We start from the raw sequence: 26162 nt of genomic DNA, 5'->3' as shown, positions 1-26162 counted from the left end.
TTGCTACCTAGGTGCAGACATCATGCCCTAATCACCTTCTGAGTATCTCAGTCTATCTTTTCTGAGAGCGAGGACATTCCTTTATATAATCACAATACATTATCAAATTAAGGGAACTTAACATTGATACAATTCTATTTTCTAATGTAGTCCAATTTCAAATTTCACCAAATACTCCGGTAATGACCTTTCTAGAATTTTTTTCTGGGTCTAGCATCCAATCTAGGAATGCACATTGTATTTTGTAGTCATGAAAGTTGAAAGGCTTTAAGCATGGAATAAACTTTAGAAAGATCATCTTGACCTCAGTATGAGGGATAGGCAGAAAGAATATTAGTACAGGCAAGAAGACAATAATAGCCTAGGGTAAAATAAAGGAGACGTCAGCTAAGGAACTTTCTACTTTAGGTAGAAAGAATTCATAAAATTGGAGAATGATTTGGCATAGCAGGTGAGGGAGAAAGATGATTGAAGGATGACCTCCAAGTTTCTGGCTTGAAGGACTGTGTTAATTCTGAGGGAAACTTTTGGAAGTTATCAGATGAATTACAGATAAAAAATAAGGATTGAAAGGCAGTAGAAATGGGAGGGAGATTCATGATTATAGTGATAGACTTGGGAGCCATTAATATTGTTATGGTTTAAGTGATTGGAGTAAATGAGACAAGCAGAACATGTATTATGGAAGAGAAGAGAGAACTAGTAAGTCGTAAGAATAGTAACATTTGAGGAAAAGGTAGAGGAAGAAGAGCCAACAAAGGAATGGTTAGAGAAGGAAGGTGTGGCAGTTTGATATTATTTATGAATTCCAAAAAGAGATATAGATTATGTTTGTAAACTGGTCTGTCCCTCTGGGCATGATAACCCTTCGATTGTATTAGATTCAGCAGAGCCACCTGATTAGATTATGTTAAGATTAGGGCTTTGATTCAACCACATCATTGTAGTGTGACTCACTGTTGAGTCCCAGCCCCCTTGGTTGGCTGATAAAACAGACTTTCACAGGGAAGTAGATACTCAGAGAAGAAGATACACAGAAAAAGACACAGCAGAGGAGAGAACTTAATTTTGATGCCGGAGTCCCATGAAAAGAGATGAGCGTGATAGTTTACTGCTGACCTTGTGACAATAACAGAGCAACTGAGCCTGGAAAGAAACAAGCCCTCAGAAGACAGATGAGCTTTATGCCAGCCAACAGCTGAGATCAGAAGCGGGGACCATGGAGCCTTAAGAGGAAGAAGAAAGGCTGAACCCTCACAGACATCACCCACCATCTTGCTTCAACACGTGGCAAATGACTTTGGGTAAGAAAGTACCTCTTGTGGTATCTTGAGTTGGACTCTCTAGGGCCTTTTGACTGTAAGCTTCTACCCCAAATAAATACCCTTTATAAAAGCCAACAGAGCTCTGGTACTTTCATCAGCACCCCTTTGGCTGACTAAAACAGAATTTGGTGCTAAGGAGTGGGGCACTGTTTTTGCAATTACCAAAATGCTGGAACGGATTTTTAAATGGGTAAGGGCTATTCTCTGGAGGAATTGTGAGATGCTTGGTAGAAAGTCCTAGACTGCTTTGAACAAACTGTTGGTAAGATTGTGGATGCTAAAGAGACTTTTTTATGAGGCCTTAAAAGTAAATGATGAAACTATTATCAGAAACTGGAAGAAAGGTGACCTGTGTTTTAAAGTTGCAGAAAACTTAGCAAGATTGACTTCTGATGTTATATGGAAGGCAGAATTTGAAAATGGCGAGCATGGGCATTTAACTGAAGAACTTTCCAAAGTAAACTCAGAGAATGCAGCTTGGCTTCTCCTTGCAGCTTACAGTAAAATGCTAGACTAGAGAAATGAGCTGAGAACTGAATTGTTGGGCACAAAGAAACCAGAAACTGATTCCAGAAATTCCAAGCCTCTGGAAATCAAGCCCACAGATGATAGTTTCTCAGTTAAGGAAAACTAAACTTGGAACTTGTAAGTCAGAATTGGAAATGCAGTTATCCAGGAAAGACTTGTGGAAAGTCTTACTGTCTTATGGCTTGGACCCCTGCTACCTGCATGCTTAAACCAACAAGTTTTTTGAGAGAACTGTATGAACAAAACCACTGTCAGCCTGGACTAAAAGGGACATTAAAGGGAGAGATGGAAGTGAAAACAGCTTTAAGAGGAAAGCCATGGAAGCTGAGATCTGGAATTAAGACATCTTGGGCCAAGAGAGGAACCCCACCCATGGGTACAGAGGGTGGGTTTGCCCCTCAGTTGAAGAGGATAGATGTTCCAGCCCACTGTTCAGGGAGGGTTTTGCCGCCTCAGGCTATAGAGAGAGTGGAGCACATTCCCAAAGGATTAAGGAAGGTGTGGTCATTGCTCCTGTGTTCTTAGAGGGTGAGATCTGGAGCTTGGTCAACACCTAGATGCCTGATGAAACTGGAAGCAAGAAAATGGCCATTGGGCAAGCTTGTGGAAAGTGTGGTTCCCACTGAGACCCCAAGGATGAGAAGAAACTATCTTCTTGAGAATGATTGTCAAACTTTGAAATCCAATGAAGTATGCCTTACAGGTTTATGGAACTGTAGGGGATACGTGACTGGTGTTTCCCTCCCAGTTTCTCCTTATGGTAATGCAAATGTTTATCCTTTGTCTGTTGCTTTGTATATTGGAAACAGATAAATTGTTTTGTAATTTTCAGAGGTGTACAGCCAGATGGGACTTTGCCCAAGACAAATTATATTTCTTTAAACTGATTGTGATATGATTTTGTACTTAGCATTGGTCCTGATTTAAGGTTTTTCTTTTTAGTATTTTAATGTCTTTTTGGAATTCAGAGGATGGAGTGTGGCAGTTTGATATTATTTATGAATTCCAAAAAGAGATGTAGATTATGTTTATAAACCGGTCTGTTCCTCTTGGTGTGATAACCCTTTGATTGTATGAGATTCAGCTGAGATGTCTGATTAAATTATGTTAAGATTAGGGCTTTGATTCAACCTAGTCATTAGAGTGTGACTCAGCGTTGAGTCCCAGCCCCCTTGGTGGGCTGATAAAACAGACTCATATGGAAGTAGACATATAGAAAAGATACCCAGAAAAAGACACAGCAGAGGAGAAAATATAGTTTGATCCTGGTCCCCAGGAAAGGGAGATGAGCCTGATAGTTTACAGCTAATCTTATGAAGAGACCAGAGCAGCTGATCCCTGAAAGAAATGAGCCCTCCAGCCTATAGCTGAGATTGGAAGGAGCTGGGACCACAGAGCATTAAGTAAGAGAGGAAAACTTGCAGACATTGCCCACCATCTTGCTTCAGCACGTGGTAAATGACTTTGGGTAAGAAAGAACCTCTTATGGTACCTTGAGTTGGACTCCTTAGGACCTTGTGATTGTAAGCTTCTACCCCAAATAAATATCCTTTATCAAAGCCGACAGAGTTCTGGTACTTTGCATCAGCACCCTTTGACTGACTAAAACAGGAGAGAGCTGTATTTTGGAATCAAGTAAAAGAAAGTAGGAATTCAGTAGTGTCAGATGCCAAACAGAATCCAAATAAGTTGTACACTGAAAATAGTCAATAGGATTTGGCATTTGGGAATTTGTTGGCACCCTTGCCAGAGCAGCTTCAGTTAAGTAGCAGGGACATAAACCAGATTGCAGGGGGTTGGGGGTAAGAAGGAGTAGATAATATGGAGACAGAGATATATATATGTGCATTTTTTTTCAAGAAATTTGACTTTAAAGGATGGAAGAAATAAGGAACTGTATGGGTCTAGGGAAGATTTTTTTTTCCCATTTCTAATGGGATGCTCCTGGAAAAGAGTCCCTGATTTTGTATCTTTTGAAGCACATGGAATCATTGAAATTATTCCTGAAATAATGGTACCATTTAAATGTAATAATTAAGGAATAAGAAAGCATTTGTGACTTGAGGCTCTAAAACATTTCCATTCTTTTCACTCTGAAATTTTTTTCTAGTGCTTTAATGCCAGGAATTATTTATTTATTAATTTTTTCTGAGGAAAATTTCAAGCACAAGTAGAAAGACTAATATAATGATTTCTTTTGTATCCATCTCCAATCTTTAACAGGTAATGGAAACAATTTTGTTTCATCTTTATCTGTTTTAGGGCAGAATCTTGTCATTTCACCTGTAAGTACCTAAGGATCATGGTTTTGAATTGCTATTATTATAGATTTTCTAAGTAATCCCATTGTAAGAAGATCCCAAATTAACTAATACTGAATGAATCTTTAACATTATAGAAGGATTATTCACTTAGCAATGGGTTCAGCAAAGTATTCTTTAAAGTGTGATACTATTTATGAAATAAAGAAATTTACATACAGTTTTTCAAGAATTTATAGTGTGTAATCTGAGGTTTATTCAGGAACTTCTATACTGTAGAAACTCAAATATATAGAAAATAATATTTTGGAACATTACTCCCATTTTTCTCCATTTCTTTTCTTTTACTGCCACTGTCTTTTCATCTGCACTGTAGTTATAACTGCCTTCAGTATCTCCATATTCTAATTTGGTTACTAAATCTATTTGCTGTTCTCTGACCCACCTAGCACATTACATATTATAATTGACTTTAAAACAAAGCTAGAATGGGATTTCTTTAGTATATTTCCACAATTTTTTTGCTGTTTTTTTATACAGCAAAGGCCAATTGGGAGGAGCTCGCTGTGTATTGAGCAGAGTTGTTAGACATGAAATCTCATTTACCTTGTTGTCAGAATTAGAAGAAGAAACAAGAAAAGATTGGTAGCACAGTGAGTTGAAGTGTTAACACAATAGTAAACAGTATGTATGAGAAGGAAAGTGTATTGGCTTCAAAAGGAATCCTGTTATGCTTCAGGAGGGTTCTCTGAGTAAAATATTTTTCACTGAATTAAAAAAATTCAGGAGGGAGACCCTGTTTTAATGGAATACAGCTTGTGATAAACACAACATTTCTTTACATCTTTTGCCTGTCTTATATTTGATAAAATATTAGTTCATAGTATTATTATTTTATATTTATTATATAGTGTATTTTCTGTTACTTTTTTGGTTAGCTCTGTTGTAGTTTTCCCCAAGGCCACTAGAATGCACTGTAATGCAATTATTTTGTGTCTGAAATGTTTTTCTTTTTTTAGATGTATAAAAGAAATAATAATTTAACTCCATAAAATTTTCTTGCCACTTATTTAAAAGCATTAATATAATCTTGGCTCCAGTCAGTTGCTTTCAGTAGATGAAGTATTTTTTTCCTGGAAAATCTGAACATTGAAAATTACATTAAGAATCTTGTTTGCTTTCTGGTAACTGTAAGTCAGACTAATGGCTATAAATCTTGCCCTCTAATCATCATCATTATTATAAATACTTTGAAATAGACTAGGAGGCCTTTAGTCTAGTGATAAAATCTTTGTGATTAAGACAGGCATTGGAAATCGAAAGGTGTTCTAGGTAATTTGGATCAAAGATATTTACTAAAAAACCATTTTTAAAAACAAGTATATTAGCCAAACTACACAAAAATAGAATCTCCTTTCTGCCCCATTTCACTGATTTCCCTTCCCTAAGGAAACTTTGTTATCTGGTATCTTATGTATGATGTGTCCTTCCAGAGATTTGCTGTGTATATATGTGTATATATATATATATATATACACACACACACACACACACACACTTATAGATCCTTTTTAAAACACAAATAGAAGCATATTGTACATACCATTTTGTACCTTACTTTTTTCCTTAAGTTTAGAGTTCATTCCATATTAAAGTACAGATGCTCTTTTCCCGTTTTAATGGATTCATTGTACAGGTTTTTATTATATTTGTCATAAGCTATGAAAACTAATATAAAAGCACTCATGTACTTACCACCGCTCAAGAAATAGCACAAATACCTGTGATTTTCAAAGGTTTTCTTAAGATTCCCCCCTATATAATCCTTGGATTTTTCAGTGCTGACTGTAAAAGAATTATTAGTTATTATTGGTTAGAATTTCTTTAAGGATTCTAGGACTTTAAACATGTGAGCAGATAATTTCTCATTTTCTTTATAATTTTCTGAATTATAAAAACTTTATGTAAATGCTCAGTTAATTTTGTGTGTATGTGTTTTGTTTTTTCAGGAGGTACTGGAGATTGAACCTAGGACCTTGTGCTTAGGAAGCAGATGCTCAGCCACTGAGTTACATGTGCTTCCCAGTGAGAGTTGTTTTTTTTCCGTTTGTTTGTTTGTTTTTAGGAATTTTGAACCTGGGACCTTGTACATGGGAAGCAGGCACTCAACCACTTGACTTATATCTGCTCCTCAGTTTTTTATAAAGAAAAATAACTCTCAAACTTGGCTATGTTCTCCTTTCCTTTGTTTATTACTTTATTGCTTTAGTTTTAAAAATTATTGTTATTAATATTCCAGTCTTATCATACAATATTTATTATAAATAGCCTCAAAAATATGTTGGGGGAGCAAACAAGTCAAAATATACAAGTGTATTAAGCAAAATGCCCATTTTTAATTCACCTTTTCAATTTCTACCCTATTGGAATTTTTTTTCTGGTTTCAAGTGGTTAAATCTGAGATGATTAAATTAGGTTAAACAGAAATAGTAACATACTGGTAGCTTTTAAAAGATGATAGACAGTATTCCTTTTCACAGTTTTTCCTGATAAAAAGCAAAGGTATTTTGGCTAAGTAAAAAATTTTTATTCATACTGAAATATCTTGTTCAACATTAATGATTTGGGTTATAGTGTTTTTTATATATCTATATCTATCTATATATATATCTATATATATCACTCTAATGCATTCTTGGTGAGTCATAATGACTTGGCAAGATATATAACATTATAGATGAATTTTTTTAAAAAAATGCTCAGTTTTTGGAAACAGATGTGGCTCAAGTGATAAGGCTTTCACCTACCATATGGGAAGACTTGGGTTTGATCCCTGGGGGCTCCTGATGAAAAAAGAAGAGAAGGCATGCCTGTGCAGCAAGTTGAGTGCCCATGTGTGTGCCTGTGCGGTGAGCCGAGTGCCCACGTGGTGAGTTGAGTGCCCACGCAAGTGCTTGTGTGGTGCGCCAAGTGCCCACGCAGCGAGCTGAGTGCCTGCGTGAGTGTCCACATGGCGAGCTGAGTACCCATGTGAGTGCCCACATGGTGAGCCAGTGCCCACACGGTGAGCCAAGTGCCTGAGTGAGTGCCCATGTGGTGAGCTGAGTGCCCGCATGAAGAGCTGAGTGCCCATGTGAAGTGCCTGTGCGGTGAGCCAGTGCCCATGCGGTGAGGCAGTGCCCAAGCAACAAGCCGAGCTCCTGTGTGGTGAGCCAGTGCCCGCATGGCAAGCCAAGTGTCTGCACAGAGAGCTGAGTGCCCATGTGGTGAGCCAGTGCCCATGCAAGTGAGTCACACAACAAGATGATGATGCAACAAAAAAGAGAGACGAAGGGGAGAATCAAGGTGAAGCGCAGCAGAGACTAAGAACTGAGGAGCTGCAACTGACAGGGAACCATTCTCCACATCGGAGGTCCCTAGGATCAAATCCCGGTGAAACCTAGAGGAGAAAGACAAGAAGAGAAGACAGTAAGAGAGATAGATACAGAAGATCACACAGCAAATGGATGCAGACAACAAAAATAGCAAGGTGGGGGAGGGAGAGGGGAAGGAAAAAAAATGCTCAGTTTTGAGAAAGTTGTCTTTCCATTTTATTCCACAATCTAAACATTTTCTACTGCTTTCATAGTAGAGTTCCACTCTGGCAATCATCAAGAAAATTTGAATGCTATAGAAAATAAAATGTTATGTGGTTCATCTCTATTTACAGAAAGAAGATTATGATTCCCATTGCTATTCTATTTATTATAATACCAAAATAACTATTTACAGAAAGAAGATTATGATTCCCATTGCTATTCTATTTATTATAATACCAAAATAATGACCAAAATAAATACATAAATAAATAAAACAAGTGCTTATATTTTGAATTTGACTTGTTATAAGATTGAGCCTTTGAGAGTTCTAGGACTCTTTAGCAAGGACTACTGCCTACTGATAACTATTCCTACTACATACCTTAAAGTTCATTTATATATGTCCTAAGATGGTTTGTATTTTCTCATTTTTTTTTTGTTAGAGCCAAATACCACAAGTTGAAATATGGGACAGAATTGAATCAGGGAGATATGAAGCCTCCAAGCTATGATTCTGGTAAGCTAATTTTAAAGGAAGTTTAAGTGATGAAAATAAGTTAATATTTTATAGCAACAATTATAACTGTAACTTAATTTCCAATTATTTGCATATTATTTTTTCTAACCTATTTATCTTTCCTGCTAATCATTTAGTGTCATTTTTTTATCATTTTCCATCCACCATCCTACCTTTTCTCTCTTCACCTTTCTTTTTGTTCCCTGTTTTCTGTTTATGTTCTACACTTAGTAGAAAGATCAGAATTCGTGGGGTAAATAACACGCACCAAAATAACCCGCATTAGCTTGTCCTCCCCAGTGTTAATGGAACTTTGGTGTATGCAATACAAACTATATCATGCTTCTGAAATTCTGAGTAAAAGATTTGGAGCTATAATATTAAGAGATTTCTTTTTAAAGTATAAGGGAATTTCAAATCCCTTCAACCTAATCCCTCAGTTTCAGGACCAAAACTATCGGACTTTAATACCCACAGCAGAGTCTCTAACCAGAATGTGTTTTAACAGCTGAAACGTTCGTTGTCATTTGTGCTAATTCTTTTTTTTTCCTTCTACTTTCCTCTTCACCCTAACAAGCTATTAATAGAAAATAGTATTTGTAAACAATCCAATGTTAAACAATATATAGTAGATGTCAGTGTTATATTAGATATTCCTAATACCAGTCTTTTGACCCCATGCCTCTATGTTTTTTGCAAGGATAACCTAAAAATTATTGTTAAAGCAAAATTGACCATTTTAGATATTTAGTGAAGGTCACTGGGTCTTTTCATTTACTTTAAAAAAAAAAGTTCAAATGTGTCTTTTTTATACCCTTGTCAAAACTACTTGACTAAAATAATCTTAACTATAAAGAAATAGTTTTTTCCTTTATGATATGGTGGGGTTTTTTGTTGCTGTTTTTTTGTCTTTGTTTTTGTTTGTTTATAGTAGGTACCAGGGATTGAACCTAGGACCTCATATGTGGAAAGCAGCTGCGCAACCACTGAGCTACATCTGTTCCCCAGCGAGAGTTGTTTTTTTCACTTGTTTGTTTATTTTTTACTCGATTTAGGAGGTACCAGGGATTGAACCCAGAATCTCATGCATGGGAAGCAGTGCTCAACCACCTGAGCTACAGCTGCTCCTTTTTTGATATGTTTTTGTCTTATTTATGAAAACTTGTAGTGTATTTTTTTCCCCTAGATATCAAAGAGAACTGAGAAACTAAACTTTTTCCTTGTTTTACCTGCAGAAAGTAAAATCAGTCAGATGATTTTTTTTTTAAAGAAGGAACTAGGGTTGAACCTGGGACCTTGTACATGGGAGGCAGGCACTTAGTCAGTCACTGAGCTACATGTGCACCCTGATGATTTTTCAGAGCAGCTTTGTAAATCATCAAAAATGATTTTGTACATGTATATCACATGTACCCATGGTTGCTTTTTTTTTTTTTAAATGGCCCTCAGTATCACACAAAACATGAGCATTTCTAGTAAGAATTCAGTAAACATTACTGAGGCACCAAATCATTGGTACATATTCTTCTAGGTTTGTAGGTGTTGTGTGAAATAGTCTTGATTTCCTATTTAAATCCTGCAGAAATAGAACTTGATTCCGCTAGAATATCTGCCATGTTATATGTTGGTCCTAGTTACTAATACATGTGTCTGTGTGTGAGATGTTTAGCTGATGGCAAAGGGCTGTGGGGAACATGGTAATAAGAGGGTGAAGGTTCTATGGCTATATTTTAAGCTGCATTTGTGTGCAGGTGTATGGTGTAAAGTGAATGCTTTTTAAAGTAGTTTTATGATTAAAAAAGGTAATACATGTTTATATTAGAAAATTCAGGGAACAGGAAAAGCCACAAAGTAAAGTTAAAAGTCACCTGTGTTTCTACACCTAGAAATAATCACTGTTAAAAATGTTATATTCCCTTCCTGTTTTTATTCTCTATATAGTTGCACATCCATTTTGGGTTATTGTAGTTTTATATACCTTAAAGGTTGTTTTAATTTAGACCAGGCTTACTTTTTCTCACATTGATAGTTTGAGACTATAGAATTAAAAATTGCACAAATTTTTAGCCAAAGGCACAAAAGAGTGGCAATTTTCAGGCCCAGGTATATTGAAAATATTTGCAATACTTGGAGATTGAATGTTTTTATTAGTTTTGCATCACTAAACTATTATAGATAACTTAGAGTGTTCATAAGTGATATTTGTTGGCGGCGGACTTGGCCCAGTGGTTAGGGTATCCGTCTACCACATGGGAGGTCCGCGGTTCAAACCCTGGGCCTCCCTGACCTGTGTGCAGCTGGCCCATGCGCAGCGCTGATGGGCGCAAGGAGTGCCCTGCCACGCAGGGGTGTCCTCCACGTAGGGGAGCCCCACGCGCAAGGAGTGCGCCCCGTAAGGAAAGCCGCCCAGCGTGAAACAAAGTGCAGCCTGCCCAGGAATGGTGCCGCCCACACGGAGAGCTGACACAACAAGATGATACAGCCAAAAGAAACTACAAATTCCTGTGCCGCTGACGACAACAGAAGCAGACAAAGAAGATGCAGCAAACAGACACAGAGAACAGACAACCGCGGTGGGTGGGGGAGAAATAAATAAATCTTTAAAAAAAAAAAAAGTGATATTTGTTATGTTTAACTTAAAATGTCTTTAAAAATAACTACATTTTTAAATTGATTGTTTAATAATATGTTAATTTTCACATATTTGTATAGTTCTCAAATTTCCTTCTGTTATTGAATTCTAGCTTTATTCCATTGTGATCCAAGAAGATACTTTGATTTCAGTATTTCTTAACTTAATAAGATTTAATTTGTGACATTACATATCCTGGAAAATGTTCCAAGTACACTTTGGAAGAATGTGTGTTCTGCTATTACTGTGTGGAATGTTCTGTATTATCCAATTGGTCTAATTGGTTGAAGTGTTGTTCATGTTCTCTTGTTTCCTTATTGATCTTCTGTTTAGATGTTTTGTCAGTTATTTTAAAGTGATGTATGGCAGTCTCTATGTTATTGTACAATTATCTATTTCTTCCTTCATTTACTTCTACCATTTAGCTATTTGTTTTCTGTATGTCCTGTATGATTTTTTCCCCCAATTTCTCCATCACTACCTTTTACAAATTTAGTCGCTATTTTGTAGTCTACCATTTTGAGTTCTTTCTTTCCTTTCTCTGTATTATTTATTTTCTTAGTAGTTACATTTGTAATTACAGTGGATATACTTATTAACAGCCTGGTTCGATCAGTACTAACCTTGTTTCAGTAGTGTACAAACTCTAATCCTATATATTTCTGTCTCTTCCTCTTCATGTTATTTTCTCAGGTATCTTAATACATTGTATTCCCATTAACATAAATTTAAAATATTATTTTACACATTTACCTGTTAAGTCATATAGGTGGGAATAACAATTGTCAACCAAAAGTAACTAATACAGAATCTTATATTTACCTTGTTTTAGTCTGCTAGGTTGCTAAAAGCAATGTACCATAATGGGTTGACTGTTTACAGTGGGGATTTATTGGCTTAGATGTTTACAGTTCCAAGGCTGAGAAAAATATACATATCAAGGCATCATCAGGCTACGCTTTCTTGCTGAAGACTGGGTGGCAGCAATCCTGGACTCCTTTGTCACATGACAAGGCACATGGCTGCGTCTGTTTATCTCTCCCTTCTCTGGGTTTTGTCACTTTCAACTTCCTGCTTGTGTAACTTTCTCTCTGATTCTTTGGTTTTTATTTGTGTCTCTCCATGTTCTTATCATTTATAAATGACTCCGGTAAGAGAATTAAGACCCACCCTAAGCCACACCTTAACTGAAGTAACCTAATCAAAAGGTCCCACCCCAGCAGGTTCATGCCACAGAAATGGACCAGCTTTAAGAACATGATTTTCCTGGTGTACCTACAGTCTCAAACTGTCACATACCTATATGGTTACCTTTATCAGTTTTTTTTATTTCATCATAAGGCTTCAAGTTATTGTCTAGTGTCCTTTTATTTTAGTCTGAAGGACTTCCTTTTGCATTTCTTGTAGAGTGTGTCTTCTGGTAATGAACTCTTTGAGCTTTTGTTTATTTGTAAATGTCTTATTTTTTCCTTCATTTTTGAAAGATAATCCTGTCAGATACAGAACTCTTGATTGACAGATTTTTCTTTAAAAACTTTATGTATATTACTGAGTACCGGCCTCTATAGTTTCTGAAAAGAAATCTACTGTTAATCTTATTAGGGATCCTTTGTGTGTGATAAGTTTTTTCTCTTTTGCTATTTTCAAAAATCCTCTCCTTTGTCTTTACATTTTGATACTTTTGCTATGATATGTCTTAGTGTAGATATCTTAAATTCTCTTCTGCTTGTAGTTTATTGAACTTTTTGGATGTATTCATTTTTTCCATCAGATTTAGGAAGTTTTTGGCCATTGTTTCTTCAAATCTCTTTCTTCCCCTTTCTCCCTCTTGTCCTTCTGGGACTCCATATGTTCATATGCTTGATAGTGTCTCAAAGGTTCCTCAGGCTCTGTTCATTTTTCTTCATTATTTTTTCTTTCTGTTCCTTACACTGGATAATTTCAATTCTCTTGTCTTCAAGTTTGCTGATCCTCTCTTGTCTATTGAAATCTGTTGTTGAGTTCATCCAATGAGTTTTTCATTTCAATTACTGTTCTTTGCTGCCCCCAAATTTGTCTGTCTCTATTTTGTTTAGACATTTTCTTAGTTTAGCTTATTGAGCATATTCAAGACAGGTGATGTAAAGTACTTGACTGATAGTTAAAATGTATATTATTCCTTAGGGATGGTTTATGGTAAATTCTTTTTTTCCTTTGAATGGGACATACTTTTCTGTTTCTTTGTGTGTTTTTTAATTTTTTGTTGAGAAGTAGGCATTCTGAGTATTATATTGTCATCTAGTTTTCCCACTTCCCTGGGATTGCTAGTGTCTTCTTGGAGGGCTTCAGCCATCAATTTTTTTTTTATCCTGCCCCCTTGTGACTTTTTGCGTGCTATCTGCTCTCTGTGTCCATTGAATGTGCGTTCTTCTGTGCCTGTATTTTATTATTTATTTTCTTTCCCCTCCCTGCTTGCGGTTTGCTTGCTGTCTGCTCTCTGTGTCCATTTGTTGCGCACTCTTCTGTGTTTTTGCTTGTCTCCCTTTTTTGTTGCGTTGCTGAGTCAGCTCTCCATGGCGCCTGCAGGTCGGGCAGCGCTCTGCAGTGTATAATGGGCTGGGTGGCGCTCTGCGGCATGCAGGCAAAGCCTGCCTTAACAAGGAGGCCCTAGGGTGCGAACCCAGGGCCTTCCATATGGTAGACAGGAGCCCAACTGATTGAGCCACAGCCACTTCCCCAGCCGTCAATTTTTCACTTTCCCAAATTATTTTGCTCCTGAATGGGGAATGGAAAGTGAAAAGAGGTATTGCCTCTTTAAGTCTCCTCAAGCACTTTGGCCTGAGGAGGGTTGAAACAATCAGGACTCTCAAGCCAGTCCCCAAGCAATCTGAAGTAGCTTGTCCCAAGCAGTGATCAACAATCAGATACACCCACAGATTTACAGGACTGTGTTTCTTATAGCCTACGTGGGCACCAGCAACCTATACCAAAACTGTTGGCTGCATGCCATGCAGTTAGGGGAGAGGAATGGTGGCCACTGCATGGATGGTGAAATTCACTGATATTTACAATAGTTATCAACCTCTTCCTCAGCTCTTCTCTAGATGCTGCACAATGTTCTACTAAACTCTACAGTTTCAAAATAGTTGATTCCTACAGTTCTTGCCAGTTCAATAGTTTCGATGGAGGGACTGATTCCTGAAGTTTCCTCCTGCGCCATCTTCCCATAGTTGTCTTCAAATACTTTTAATATTACTAAGAAATTAAACTTTTATCTTCTTTAAGATTCTTATTTTTGTATAATGTCACTTTTTCAACTTGATGTAGTAATAATGAAACTGATGGCTGATGACTTTTGAAAGAATTGAGTTTAGCCTGGTAAGGAAGTGTGGGGAAAGTTAAACTGATCTATGCAAAAGACATTAAAAGAGATTTTCTCCTTTTTTTAGCCTTAAACTTCAACACTCAGGGAGTCATATTTCATCTCAATATAAGAAATGCTTTTTAAAAGAGGTTGAGGTGTATTCTTATTTGATTTTCGTTTTTAAAAATTCTATTTTTCATTAATTTTCATTAAGTAAAATTCATCGTTTTTGTGTTTTCTCAAACACAGTCTTTTAACTACTATCCTTTGTAGCCAGCCCATCCCTCCTCACTCTTATCCCCTTACAACCACTGATCTGTTTTCTGTCCCTATAGTATTGCCTTTTCTAGAAAGTTGTGGGAATTACAGAACACCACACAGAGTGAGCCTCTTGCTTCTGTCACTTACTCTAATGCATTTGAGATTCATTTATGTTGTGTATATCAGTACTTCACTGTTCTTCCTTGCTGAGTGATATACTATTTTATGGATTTACCACACTTTTGTAACATCAGTAGCTGCCAAAGTATGTAAGACGCAGTTGAGGATATCTAAGGATGGTTTAGAAAGGATTTTGGCCTATTGTGATGAAACTTAAATTAGATGACCTCACCATGCTTTTCATATTTGAAATTTTTAAGTTTTTTAAAATTGCCAGTATAGATATTTTTATTTGGCAAGTACAGGTTACTCAATTGTCATAGAAAGGGGCATCCTATGGAACATGCTATGTCATGTACACAGTTCCTGAATTTGTTTTTCTTTAGCAGTGGGACACTGTTTTTTGCCTTTATTTAAGAAGTCATCCCAAAGTAATGCCCCGTTTTAGGTTAACTCAGTTTTCCTCCTTTTCTCACCCCCTCCTCCTAACCCCTACCTACCAAATCAACTCTACTACTAACTCTTTGATTTATAACAGAGCTTGGCCAAGTTGTTTTAAGAGGAAAATGAAAATACAAGATCTTTTTCCCATTTTTATTTACTTATTTCTGATAGTTCTTACAAATGTATTATAGCATGTAGAAGAAAATATTAGTTTGAGGGCTTGGAGTCTGGTATCAAACAGATAAGATTTCAGTTCTTACAGCTGTGTTTCTAACCTAGGAAACATAGAAGTTAACCTCTAAAACTCAACTTTATCATCTTTAAAATGGGAGTAGAAATAACACCTATCTTTTGAAGTTGAAAGGATTAAAAGAGATAATGTATATGTTTAACGGTATTTTGAACATAGTAGGCATGCAGCAAATACTAAATATCACATATCAAAAATAACATTTTTCCATTCTTCCTTATACCTCTGCTTGAATAAGATCTTAGAAAGATCAGCAGGTTCTTATAGCTTGAGCAAAGGTTGATGAAAAATGTGAACTTTTTTGCATTGTTAAGATTGAACCACAGTGTAATTTGGAAATCTTTTTGTCCATATTTATCCTGAAGAAGTCTCATTATTTTACCAAATTTTTGAAAAGGTTCGGCTTCTACCAAGTGATAAATTTAAAATTTAAAAGGCTAAAGAAACTGCTATTCAAAGAATGCATTCAAAAGAATACTTTAGATCTTCATCTAATTGCTAGTCATGGAATTTGGATTGAGATTATTTCTTATTTATCTGCTCTTGATGGAAGTGTCTTTTCTGCCATCCTTTTGGGTATTTTGTTTTAGCTCTGATGTAGTACAATATAGTACTTTTATTTGGTTCTCATTGTGTGACTTTATTAGGTTAAATTTTTGTCCTGGAAGAAAATTCTTAGGCTAGCTAAAGATAGGGGAAATATGTCTTTATTTTAGTTCCTCTACTCTGAGGAGAATCCAGCCGCAATAATTAATTTTAAGTTAGTTTTTTTTTTAATGGAAATTAGAGTGAAAAAGAGAATATGCAGTATCCTAAAACGTACCTTAGAGTTGTAGTTTTGCATATTCTTAATCTTATAAATTTTTATTGGACATACAAAACGAGATGCCGTTTAAAATGAGTGATAAGTCCGTTTTATTATGATTTAATGTTTTCCAGATGAAGGTAATGAAACAGAGGTGCAGCCACAACAAAACAGCCAGCTAATGTGGAAGCAAGGTCGACAGCTACTCAGACAGTAAGTATCCCAAATTCAAACATAAATTGATAGAGGAGAAAAATATTGTGAGATTATTTATTTCCAACTCAATAGGATAATTTTGTTTCTTATATTACTATACTGCTATTGTGAGAAATTTTTTTTTTAAAGATTTATTTTTTATTTATTTCTCTCCCCTTCCCCCTTCTCTCCCCCGCCCCCCCCCCCCCCCAGTTGTCTGCTTTCTGTGTCCATTTGCTGTGTCCGCTTCTATTCTTCTCAGCGGCACTGGAAATCTGTGTCTCTTTTTGTTGTGTCATCTTGCTGCGTCAGCTCTCCATATGTGCAGCACCATTCCTGGGTAGGCTGCGCTTTTTTCACGCTGGGCGGCTCTCCGTATGGGGTGCACTCCTTGCGTGTGGGGCTCTCCTACGCGGAGAACACCCCTGCATGGCACAGCACTCCTTGCGCACATTAGCACTGCGCATGGGCCAGCTCATCACATGGGTCAGGAGGCCCTGGGTTTGAACCTTGGACCTCTCATGTGGTAGATGGATGCCCTATACATTGGGCCAAATCTGCTTCCCAGAAATTTAAATTGAATTACTCTTCCTTTTTTATATTAAACATTTCCCCTCTGTAGTGGAATATTTTTTTCATTAAATATTAATAAGAGTTTTCCAGAATAAATTCTCTTTTCATATTTTTTTTTTGTTTTTTGTTTTTCCCCATATTTTGTTTTCATCAAGAGTAAATTTTTAAAACTTCTAAATTTTATTATACACTTAAATTTATAGTTAAAAGAATCCTCTACCCTTAAAGTTGTTCTTTTTTTTGCGTTTTATACATGAATATGCATGATAATCCCAATCAATGTTTACATATTATTTCATGTTTTTCAATGTTCTATATTAAATAAATTTAATTTCTTGATTTCTCCAAGTTTGTAAATACTGCACTATGTGTCCTTTCTCCTATAACATGTATATTTGAGACTACAGAGAGAAACAAAACTGGATTGAGCTTCATATGCCAAGTGATAGACTAGACCCTCTCACCAGCTTATATCTGGCTCTTGCATATCATCTTTGAAATGGGATTCAGATTTGTGCTTTAGTAAGACAAAATTTGCTACCTGTTTTGGGCAGGGGGTTGCTTGTGAATATTCTAAACCTATGGTCTCCAAAGTGGGAAGGTGGGTGCATGGTAGCCATTTATTTTGAGCATGGGAAGGGGGAAAAAAAAAATTTATTTTTCCCCAGGAGGTATTGGGAATTGAACCTGGGACCTCATGCATAGGAGGCAGGTGCTCAACCACTGAGCTACATCTGCTCCCCTCAACTCTATTTTTTATCTTAAAAAATGTGAAGAAAATGGAACTTTACTAATATATAATAAGTAGGTTTTCTTTAATGCCCTTGCTTTGGTCTTAAATATGATTTTGCATTTCCTTTAATAGGTAAGTGTTCTAATGTGATGATCTTTTTTTCCTGAGAAGTGGTTATATCAGGCTCTCTAATATTTTCAATAACTTAAAGATCCATAACTTTCTTCTGAAAGAGGAAAGGTGACATTTTACCAGTCATTTAGATTGTATGGAAAGAGCAGTTTTAAAAATATATTTATAATGTGATTTTGTTGCCAAATGGAGAAATCTATCAAATATTATTTACTGAAGATAGAAAAACATAACACTTATCTATTAAGTGTTTAAATTCAGGAAAGTAGAAAATTTATTACCCAGTTTTTAATAAAAATTTTGGAGGGAATTGAAAAGTGAGTAACTTGTTTTGCTAGGATACACATATTCCATTTTGATGACATATATTTGTGAGTTATCTCTTTGGGCTACAATAACTATTAAAATCTTGAAATAAACTGAACTTAGTTGGGTTATCTTACCCATGTTTGTTTTCTTCTTTCCTTGGTAGATTGAATGCCTAACATTTGTCTGTCACCTTTGTTAATGGCATTTGCCTTTTTTTCACATTTGTGCCACTGCCACATTTGGTTTCCTTTGAGTGTTAGTAGATATGGAGTGCCTTCTATATATACCAGACATATCCTGGGTGTACCTTTTGTAGGGGAAAGAAAAATGAAGTTCAGGAAATTAAAGTTCCATGGCCAACAAAGTGGCAGAATGAGCTTTTGGACACAGAGCTAACTCTTATTACAAAGCTTATACTCTTTCCTTTAGGCTGCCGCTTCTCTGCAACACACATACATATGTGTGCATGAGCACATACATACTCTTTCATACACATCACATCTCACTATTTTAATTTGTGTTCTATTTAAATTTTAGAGTTGTCTCAGGATTGAAACTTCCCTCTGTAGATATGATTCTTGGGAAAATACTATTTTGTATGTCACGAAGGAAATCATATCTGCCTGAAACATTCTCCCTAGATCGCAGTTGATCCAATTATATTTTACATCAGAAATGTGAAAAACAAAAACAAAACACTGCCGACCTACTAGTATAAAACAGGAATTCAGTAGAGCCTAGAAGTGAGCTTCCTCCACTTCTGCCTAGAAGAAAGAATATGCTATTAGGTATATTAAGGAACAACTTCCTTTTATGATTAAAGTAATGAATGGTGTATTGTATAGTTCTTTGATTTTTTCTCAGTGACTCTAGAGACTGGTACTGCAAGAGACAGCCCCGTTTGCAGCTGGAAGATTATTTATTAGCTTGTCGTATTAGCATAGTACTGTACTGTTAAGTCTTATGCAGGCAATGAATTTAAAGAAATGTTTTCATTTACATGTTAAATTACAGAATACTGATTCTGGTATGACTGAATTCTAAGGAGCCTCTTAATGCAGGTATCTACAGGAGGTGGGTTACACGGACACTATTCTAGATGTGAAATCTAAACGAGTACGAGCTTTGTTGGGCTTTTCAAGTGATGTCACTGACAGGGAAGTTGACAGAAATCAGGAATCAATTATAAATGGCACAGAGGCTGAAATTAAAGAGACAGCAATGATTGGGTAAGTATTTTGTCTGGAAAGTGTTTTAATTTTAGTTTTCATTAAATATTTTTGGTTGATAACTTCCGCTTTTAGATAGTGATAGAGAAATAATTTAATTATAGTAGTTTAATAAAATTTTAAAATCTCATTTGATTGGAAGGCATGATGCATAAGAATTAAAGTTATTTATATATGATTATTTAAATTCAACAATATATTTTTTTACCTGGGTTATTTATTTGCTTGAAACTTATGTATTTAACATGCACTTTAATATCTTGAAGCTTAGTCACTTACTATTAGAACTTCATGAAAGATTTTATTTAGAAATTCAACCCAGATCTATAAGAATGACATTTCACTGTTGGTGACTTAGAAATCATATAATTATCTCAGATTTTTTAGACGAAAAACTTTCTTTAACCACTTTTCTTAATCTAATAATTGTGTAACTGATCTCTTAAGTATATATTTTTATTTTATAGAATAAGCAAAAAGTTATTTAATAACTTTGAAATCTCTAGTTTGATTTTTGGTTGCTATATCATACAGTTATATATAATACCACTTAATATGAATGTAAACAGTTTATGGAGAGATTCTTTACTGAAAAATAATCATCATGATTCTTAAATAAAAAGTCAAAAATTCCGTGACAGCCTAAGTCTGATGCTCTATTATTTGAACATGTCTAGGCTAGAAGAATGGTGTTAATTAAAATCTATAAATTTTCCAATAAGAACATGTTTCCTGTTACTTCAAACATAAGTTACAGAAATTAGGTAAAGGTTCAGAAATAGGACTTTTATAGACAAAATCTCATTGGATCCTTACTGAACTTATTAATAAGAATATATTAACTTGTTTTTATAAATGTAAGATGTCATTTATTTTTTTGTGTAGACTAGATGACATGCTGGATATCATTCTTGGTTGTATTTTTATCTTGAGGGGTTAACTTAAGTCATCATGAAGAACTTCAGAAAAGACTACCCTAGTTGTCCTATGTATGGCCTTGACCTGGCTTTTGAAATTGAGAAGGGTAACTTTCAGAATCTTTCCGATATAGGTAAGGGTGGACAACAGAGGGGAAAAAAACAAAAGCATAGCTTTCAGCAGATTTGAAATTTATGTTTTATCTGCCCATAGTTGTGGCTAAGTTTTTTCAGGAAAATACCTTCTTATCTAAAAAATTTCCTAGTGAATTGGAGACATCTGGCCATTAGGGGCTATTTATTAAATTTATTTCCAGGGAACTAAATTTAAGTCTTAGATCTTTGAAAACATAAGAGGTCAGAGGAAGAGTTGGAGAGCAGAGACATACAAAGAAAAATAGAAGCAGAGATAATAAGAAAAATAGTTTTTAAAAAGAAATACATTGTGTGACTTTAAGGATCAAAATAATGAGTCAGAAAGGGGGCAGGGGTTCTTTACATTAGATTACCACTAATCTAAATAGATGTGATTGCAAAATACTTTTAAAATAGTAGCCAGTTCCTTTTCCAATTAAGTCCATGGAAATGGAATGGCTAAGAATCAGTGCATCATAATTTAATTTGATCTCAATATAGACAGAAATTAACACAGTGTATCAATGTATAAAGCCTTATGTTGAAGTAAAAAAGAAAACATTAACTTAGCATGATATGCGTGTTTTAAACCAGAAAATCCGAGTTAACAGATTCTGCCTCTGTGCTGGATAATTTCAAATTTCTTGAAAGTGCAGCTGCAGATTTCAGTGATGAAGATGATGATGATAATGTTGATGGAAAAGAGAAAAGCATCATTGATACTTCAACGGTGAGTTGAGTAACTGAGATAAAGTAAATATTTTTAGTTAAGAGAATGCATACTTTTAAAATAATCCATGTCCTTCAACCTAAACCCTTAACATTTTTAAAATGAATTTGGGGGCCTTAATCTAAAGACATTTTTAGTATTTATTTCATATTCAAGAATATTTTCAGTAGAGCAGTTTAGTCTTGAAAGTTCTTACTCTTCAACTTTTTGTTAATTCATTAATAAACATGACATCATTTCTTTCTATAGGGCTGGTGAATATGTAAATGTCATGTGTTATAACAATGCAGTGTTATTGGTTTCTATTAGACAATAGAACTGACAGACACATCCTGGTGCCTGACGGTGACCGGCATCAAACCTAATTGATGCAATCTTTGTCTCTCCTGTCAGGGTTGCTTTGGTAGACAAATTCTGCAAGCATCCCCCACTTTCAGAATTCTTCCAGTAGATTTCTTCAGTGTTGTTTAAGATTCTTCTGTAGTTTTGTTCAGATCCTTATAAGTTTATTGACTTTCTCATGGTAGTTTCCTGGACGAAGAGGTGTCTCTAGATTGCTTCTTCTCCCTTTTCCCTTCTTCCCTATTCCTTTCTTCTTCCTGTTTCTGTTTCTTCTCCATTTTCTTCTCCTCTTCCTTTTAAAAGTAAAGAGCCTGCTTTGCTTTATCCTGTTTTCGTGTTTACTTAACAAGAGAAGAAAAAAAAAAATTAAGAGAAGGAAAGTAAGGTTATAACATTGTAAAGCATACTGGATCTAGAGTTAGAAACCTTGGGTTTAAGCCCTTTTTCTGCCATGAATTGTCTGTCCTTTTTAATGGTTCAGTCTTTGGTTTTTAGTTTGTAAAATAAGCATTATAATAAATGCCCATCTTATTCCTAGAGGATTTTGTGAGGAACAAATGAGACACTATATATGAAAGTGATTTTGTAAAGTCATTTCTGAAAGTAAGTTCTGTTCTTTGTGCCCTCTGCTTCCTGAGCTACATCACAGGCTCTCATATTAATAGTGCCAATGTACTATTGGAAATACACACACACACACACACACTCACACACACTACTGGGCCACTGTTCCAAACTGCTCTGCTGATATAGTCCTGCCAAGAAAATTATTTCAATTTCACATGTCAACAAATGTTCGTTTTTCTTTCCTAAGAAGTAGTAATAGCCTCTGTCTTTTTATCTGTCCTAATCATTTGGAAATGCTTGTGTACTGACTTGTGAATTCTGTGGAATGATTGCATTGAGATATTTTCTTGTCATAATACTTTTCATTGCTTTGTGGTAAATAACAATTCTAATTATGATGCTTTAAGTTTAAGTATTACATCAGTTAAATATCTTTAAAAAATCTCTAACTGATTGTAATTATCACTGCTAGGTATGGTCTTACTATAATTCCTAACCATAAATGGGTTTCTTCTCAGATAGTCAAATTAAAAAACATACTGCTTCTAATTAGTACGGGTCACAGCAATTCTGTGACCAAGCAATGAAGGCATAGCTAATATAAACACATTTAAACCCATTCAAACACTGGACTCAAAAATACTTTCAGTTCTTCAGGAAAAAAATGTCTAAACAGATAATTGATTTTATTATAACAATTTTGCAATTTTTACACCATATTTCATTTTTTCCCCACAGCTGCAGTCTAATAGCTACATGAGAAAAGGACTTTAAAAATGTAGCTGCAGCAACGAATATGCATGACTTAGAACATTGATTACACTATATATAAATAGAGAGAGAGAGAGAATGGCATAATATTATCCTGTAAAAATGTTAAGTAAAACAGATTTTTTAAGTGATATTTTATTTCTTTTCTTAAAATAGTTCAATAGAGACTTTAAAAGTACAAAAACCTAAGGCTTGTAGTAACTGCTGGTTGTGTACAATGGTTACAGTGTTGATTATCCTGAAAGCCACATATTCTTAACCTTTCCTATTTGCCTTCTGTTGGCCTGTGATTGTTCTTTGGGTTACATTCTGGGTTATTTTCGACCTTTGCTTCTCCTTCCCTTTTGTCACAGTCACTGTCTATATTAGTCAGCCAAAGGGGTGCTGATGCAAAATAACAAGAAATTGGTTGGTTTTCATAAAGGGTATTTTTTTGAGGTAGGAGCTTATAAATACCAGGCCATAAAGCATAAGTTACTTCCCACACCAAAGTCAATTTTCACGTGTTAGAGCATGATGGCTGCCACCGTCTGTGAGGGTTCAGGCTTCCTGGGTTCCTCCCTTCTGGAGTCTTGCTTCTCTCTGGATTCAAGGTTCCTTTCTTCCTGGCACTTGCTTCTCTTTACCTTATTTTTCTTTATCAGCATAATCATTGTCATTTAAGTGTAATATTGATCTTCATGTGAAAAGTGAATAATTTCAAATTATATGAAGGATGACTTCACAGGAACATCTAGTCTCCACATTCTGTCTTCAGGAGGGGAAAAGTAATGGAGTAAAGAATCACTAACTTGTTTTAATCGTACTGAAAAGAATCCCATCCCCTTTGTGTTTAGCTTTTTCTAAGTGGTTTTCAAAGTGACCATCTACCCTTCTTTCTAATTTCCTTGACACTCCGTGCACTCATTACTTTGTGTTTGTCTTATTTTCTAAGTTTATATAAGCTCATTGTTAGGAATGGAGTGAGACCTTAAATATAAGGAAGAAAAGTAGTACAAATTCATTATAACAAACAACACCCCTTCCAATTCAGTAATCCTATTACCCATTGATAACTACAGTTCATTTTTCTTTTATACCTAAACTTAAAAAATACAGTAGTTTATTTATTTAAAATGGGATCATACTTAGTAGACCATGATCTGCAACTTCTGACCTCAGCTGTAGGCTGGAAGGCTCATTTCTTTACAGGCTCAGCTGCTCAGGGTTCTTCACAAGATCAGCTGTAAACTATCAGGCTCGTCTCTCTTCTTGGGCTGCAGGATCAGAGTTCATTACTCTTCCATGTCTGTAGTGCTCTCTCTTTTCTTCTTCTGTGTGTACCTTATTGTGTGGTTTTCCTGAGGGACTGTCCATTTATATAGCTGACAAAGGGGGTGGGGACTCAAACTGAGTAGTCCTAATGTTATGGTTGAATACAAGCCCTAATCTTGATTTAATAAAGTAAAAATGGCACCTCTGATTTTAATACAGTCAAAGGGGTATCATACCCAGAGGAACAGATCAGTTTACAAATATAATCAGTATCCCTTTTTGGAAATCTTTTTTTTTTAATTTTTTTAAAAAAGATTTATTTATTTATTTATTTCCCCTTCCCCCCCACCCCGGTTGTCTGTTCTCTGTGTCTATTTGCTGCATTGTCGTCTTTGTCGGCTTCTGTTGTTGTCAGCGGCACGGGAATCTGTGTTTCTTTTTGTTGCGTCATCTTGTGTCAGCTCTCCATGTGGGTGGCTCCATTCTTAGGCAGGCTGCACTTTCTTTCGCACTGGGCAGCTCTCCTTACGGGGTGCACTCCTTGCGCGTGGAGCTCCCTACGCGGGGGACACCCCTGTGTGGCACGGCACTCCTTGCGTGCATCAGCACTGCGCATGGGCCAGCTCCACGTGGGTCAAGGAGGCCCGGGGTTTGAACCACGGACCTTCCGTGTGGTAGATGGATGCCCTAACCACTGGGCCAAGTCCGCCGCCTGGAATTCATAAATAATATCAAACTGCCACACTATCTATCCATCTTACATTTTTACAAAGTGTCACCCTGGAAATAGGTTGTCATTAGGCTTGTTAACAACAGAACAGTTGTCTTGTTAACAAAGGCTTATGGAGTGAGGTTATGTCTGTTCAGACTCCAGATTCTCTCTGGTTAATTATTCCTTTTATTTTAAACTATGACCTAGTATCCTTAATAAAGTTTTTTGCCTTAAAGTCTGTTTTGTCTCTTAATGCTGTTGTTACCCTACCTACCTTTCCATCCCTTTATTCTCCCCTCCCGATTATTATGAATAATAGCTGTTGTTGGAAATAGGACTTGCTACTTTAGAGTCCTTCAAATTTCATAAGAAATGTAATTTTATATTTTAGCTCGAAAAAAAATGCATATAGTATAGGATGGTTTTTAAGACCTTATCTCTATACTTCCTCGAAATCAGCTTGACAAATTATAATAAGTAACCAAGGTCATGCTGGTCCCCTTAGGTTACTAGCAGTTGGTATCATGGATGATTCTTGTACTAATCCCCTCCTACCCCAGTGCCATCTGCACCAAATTTTGCTTCCTACTAAGAGAGTTTGTTTAGATGTAACTTCCACCTGGGGTATATCTACATCTTGTCCTCATTCATCCTGCCATCAAAAAAGGAGGAAGGAGTCAGCTTACCTTTCTTAATGTTAAGGAGAAGATGGTAAGAAGAGCTGCTGGTTGGTATTCACTAGCAGGAAAGAGATGATTATTGGTCTTTTTTCTGTGGCTATAGTTCAGGTACTGCACTGATGTCTTTGCTGCCTTTCCATTTATCTTCATTCTTTGTAAGTTTATAATTGAGGAAATGAGACCTAGAAAAAGATTTTTTTCCCTCAAGAGTTGGCTTTGAGACTGAACACCATACTTAGCAATAACTAGAGTTGAGAATACATTCAGACTTTCTATTTGAGGTTCCAGACACTTCTGAATATTTCCCGTCATTTTTGTCAGGCATTGAGAATAGGATTCTCTATTAGTCAGGGTTCTCTAGAGAAACAGAACAAAAGAATATATCTGTAAATAGTATGAGATTTTATAAAATGGTCTTACATGACCATGGCGATGCACAAGTCCAAATTCCATTGGGCAAGCTGCAAACCAGGGCCTCCCATGAAGGCCCTTAGTTCCCCCAGGAGATGCTGGCTGTCTGAAGTAGAAATGAGAATTCTCTCTGAATGCTGAAATTACTTCCCCTTTTAAGGCTTTCAGCTATTTAGATGAGACATCCCTCAATGCTGATGGCAGGCTCCTCAGTTGATTGTAGATGTAACCAACTATCTATGCAATCAACTCACTGATGATTAAAGTCCATGAAATGCCCTTGTATTACAGTTAACCCAGTGCTTGTTTAACCAAACAACTGGGCACCATTACTTGGCTGCATTGACACATTAGCCTAACCATCACATCTATCTATAAGATACTCATTATAGTCCCTCCGTATTATAG

General features: G+C 35.9%; 1 protein-coding gene across 2 annotated transcripts in view; it reads left to right on the top strand.

The window, feature by feature from the left end:
- The window catches only part of STRN (striatin), a 144833-nt gene that overhangs the window by 48888 nt on the left and 69783 nt on the right, over positions 1 to 26162 (top strand). For both annotated transcript variants that reach the window (XM_058278391.2, XM_071208769.1), the window contains exons 3-6: positions 8136 to 8209; positions 16199 to 16277; positions 19068 to 19235; positions 20882 to 21017. In XM_058278391.2, the coding sequence (XP_058134374.1) occupies positions 8136 to 8209; positions 16199 to 16277; positions 19068 to 19235; positions 20882 to 21017 (457 nt within the window). The remainder of the gene's footprint in view (positions 1 to 8135; positions 8210 to 16198; positions 16278 to 19067; positions 19236 to 20881; positions 21018 to 26162) is intronic.

This window comes from Dasypus novemcinctus, chromosome 17, assembly GCF_030445035.2.
Source record: "Dasypus novemcinctus isolate mDasNov1 chromosome 17, mDasNov1.1.hap2, whole genome shotgun sequence".
In the NCBI taxonomy this organism is placed as follows: domain Eukaryota; kingdom Metazoa; phylum Chordata; class Mammalia; order Cingulata; family Dasypodidae; genus Dasypus; species Dasypus novemcinctus.
This window is presented reverse-complemented; position numbering and strand designations above follow the sequence as displayed.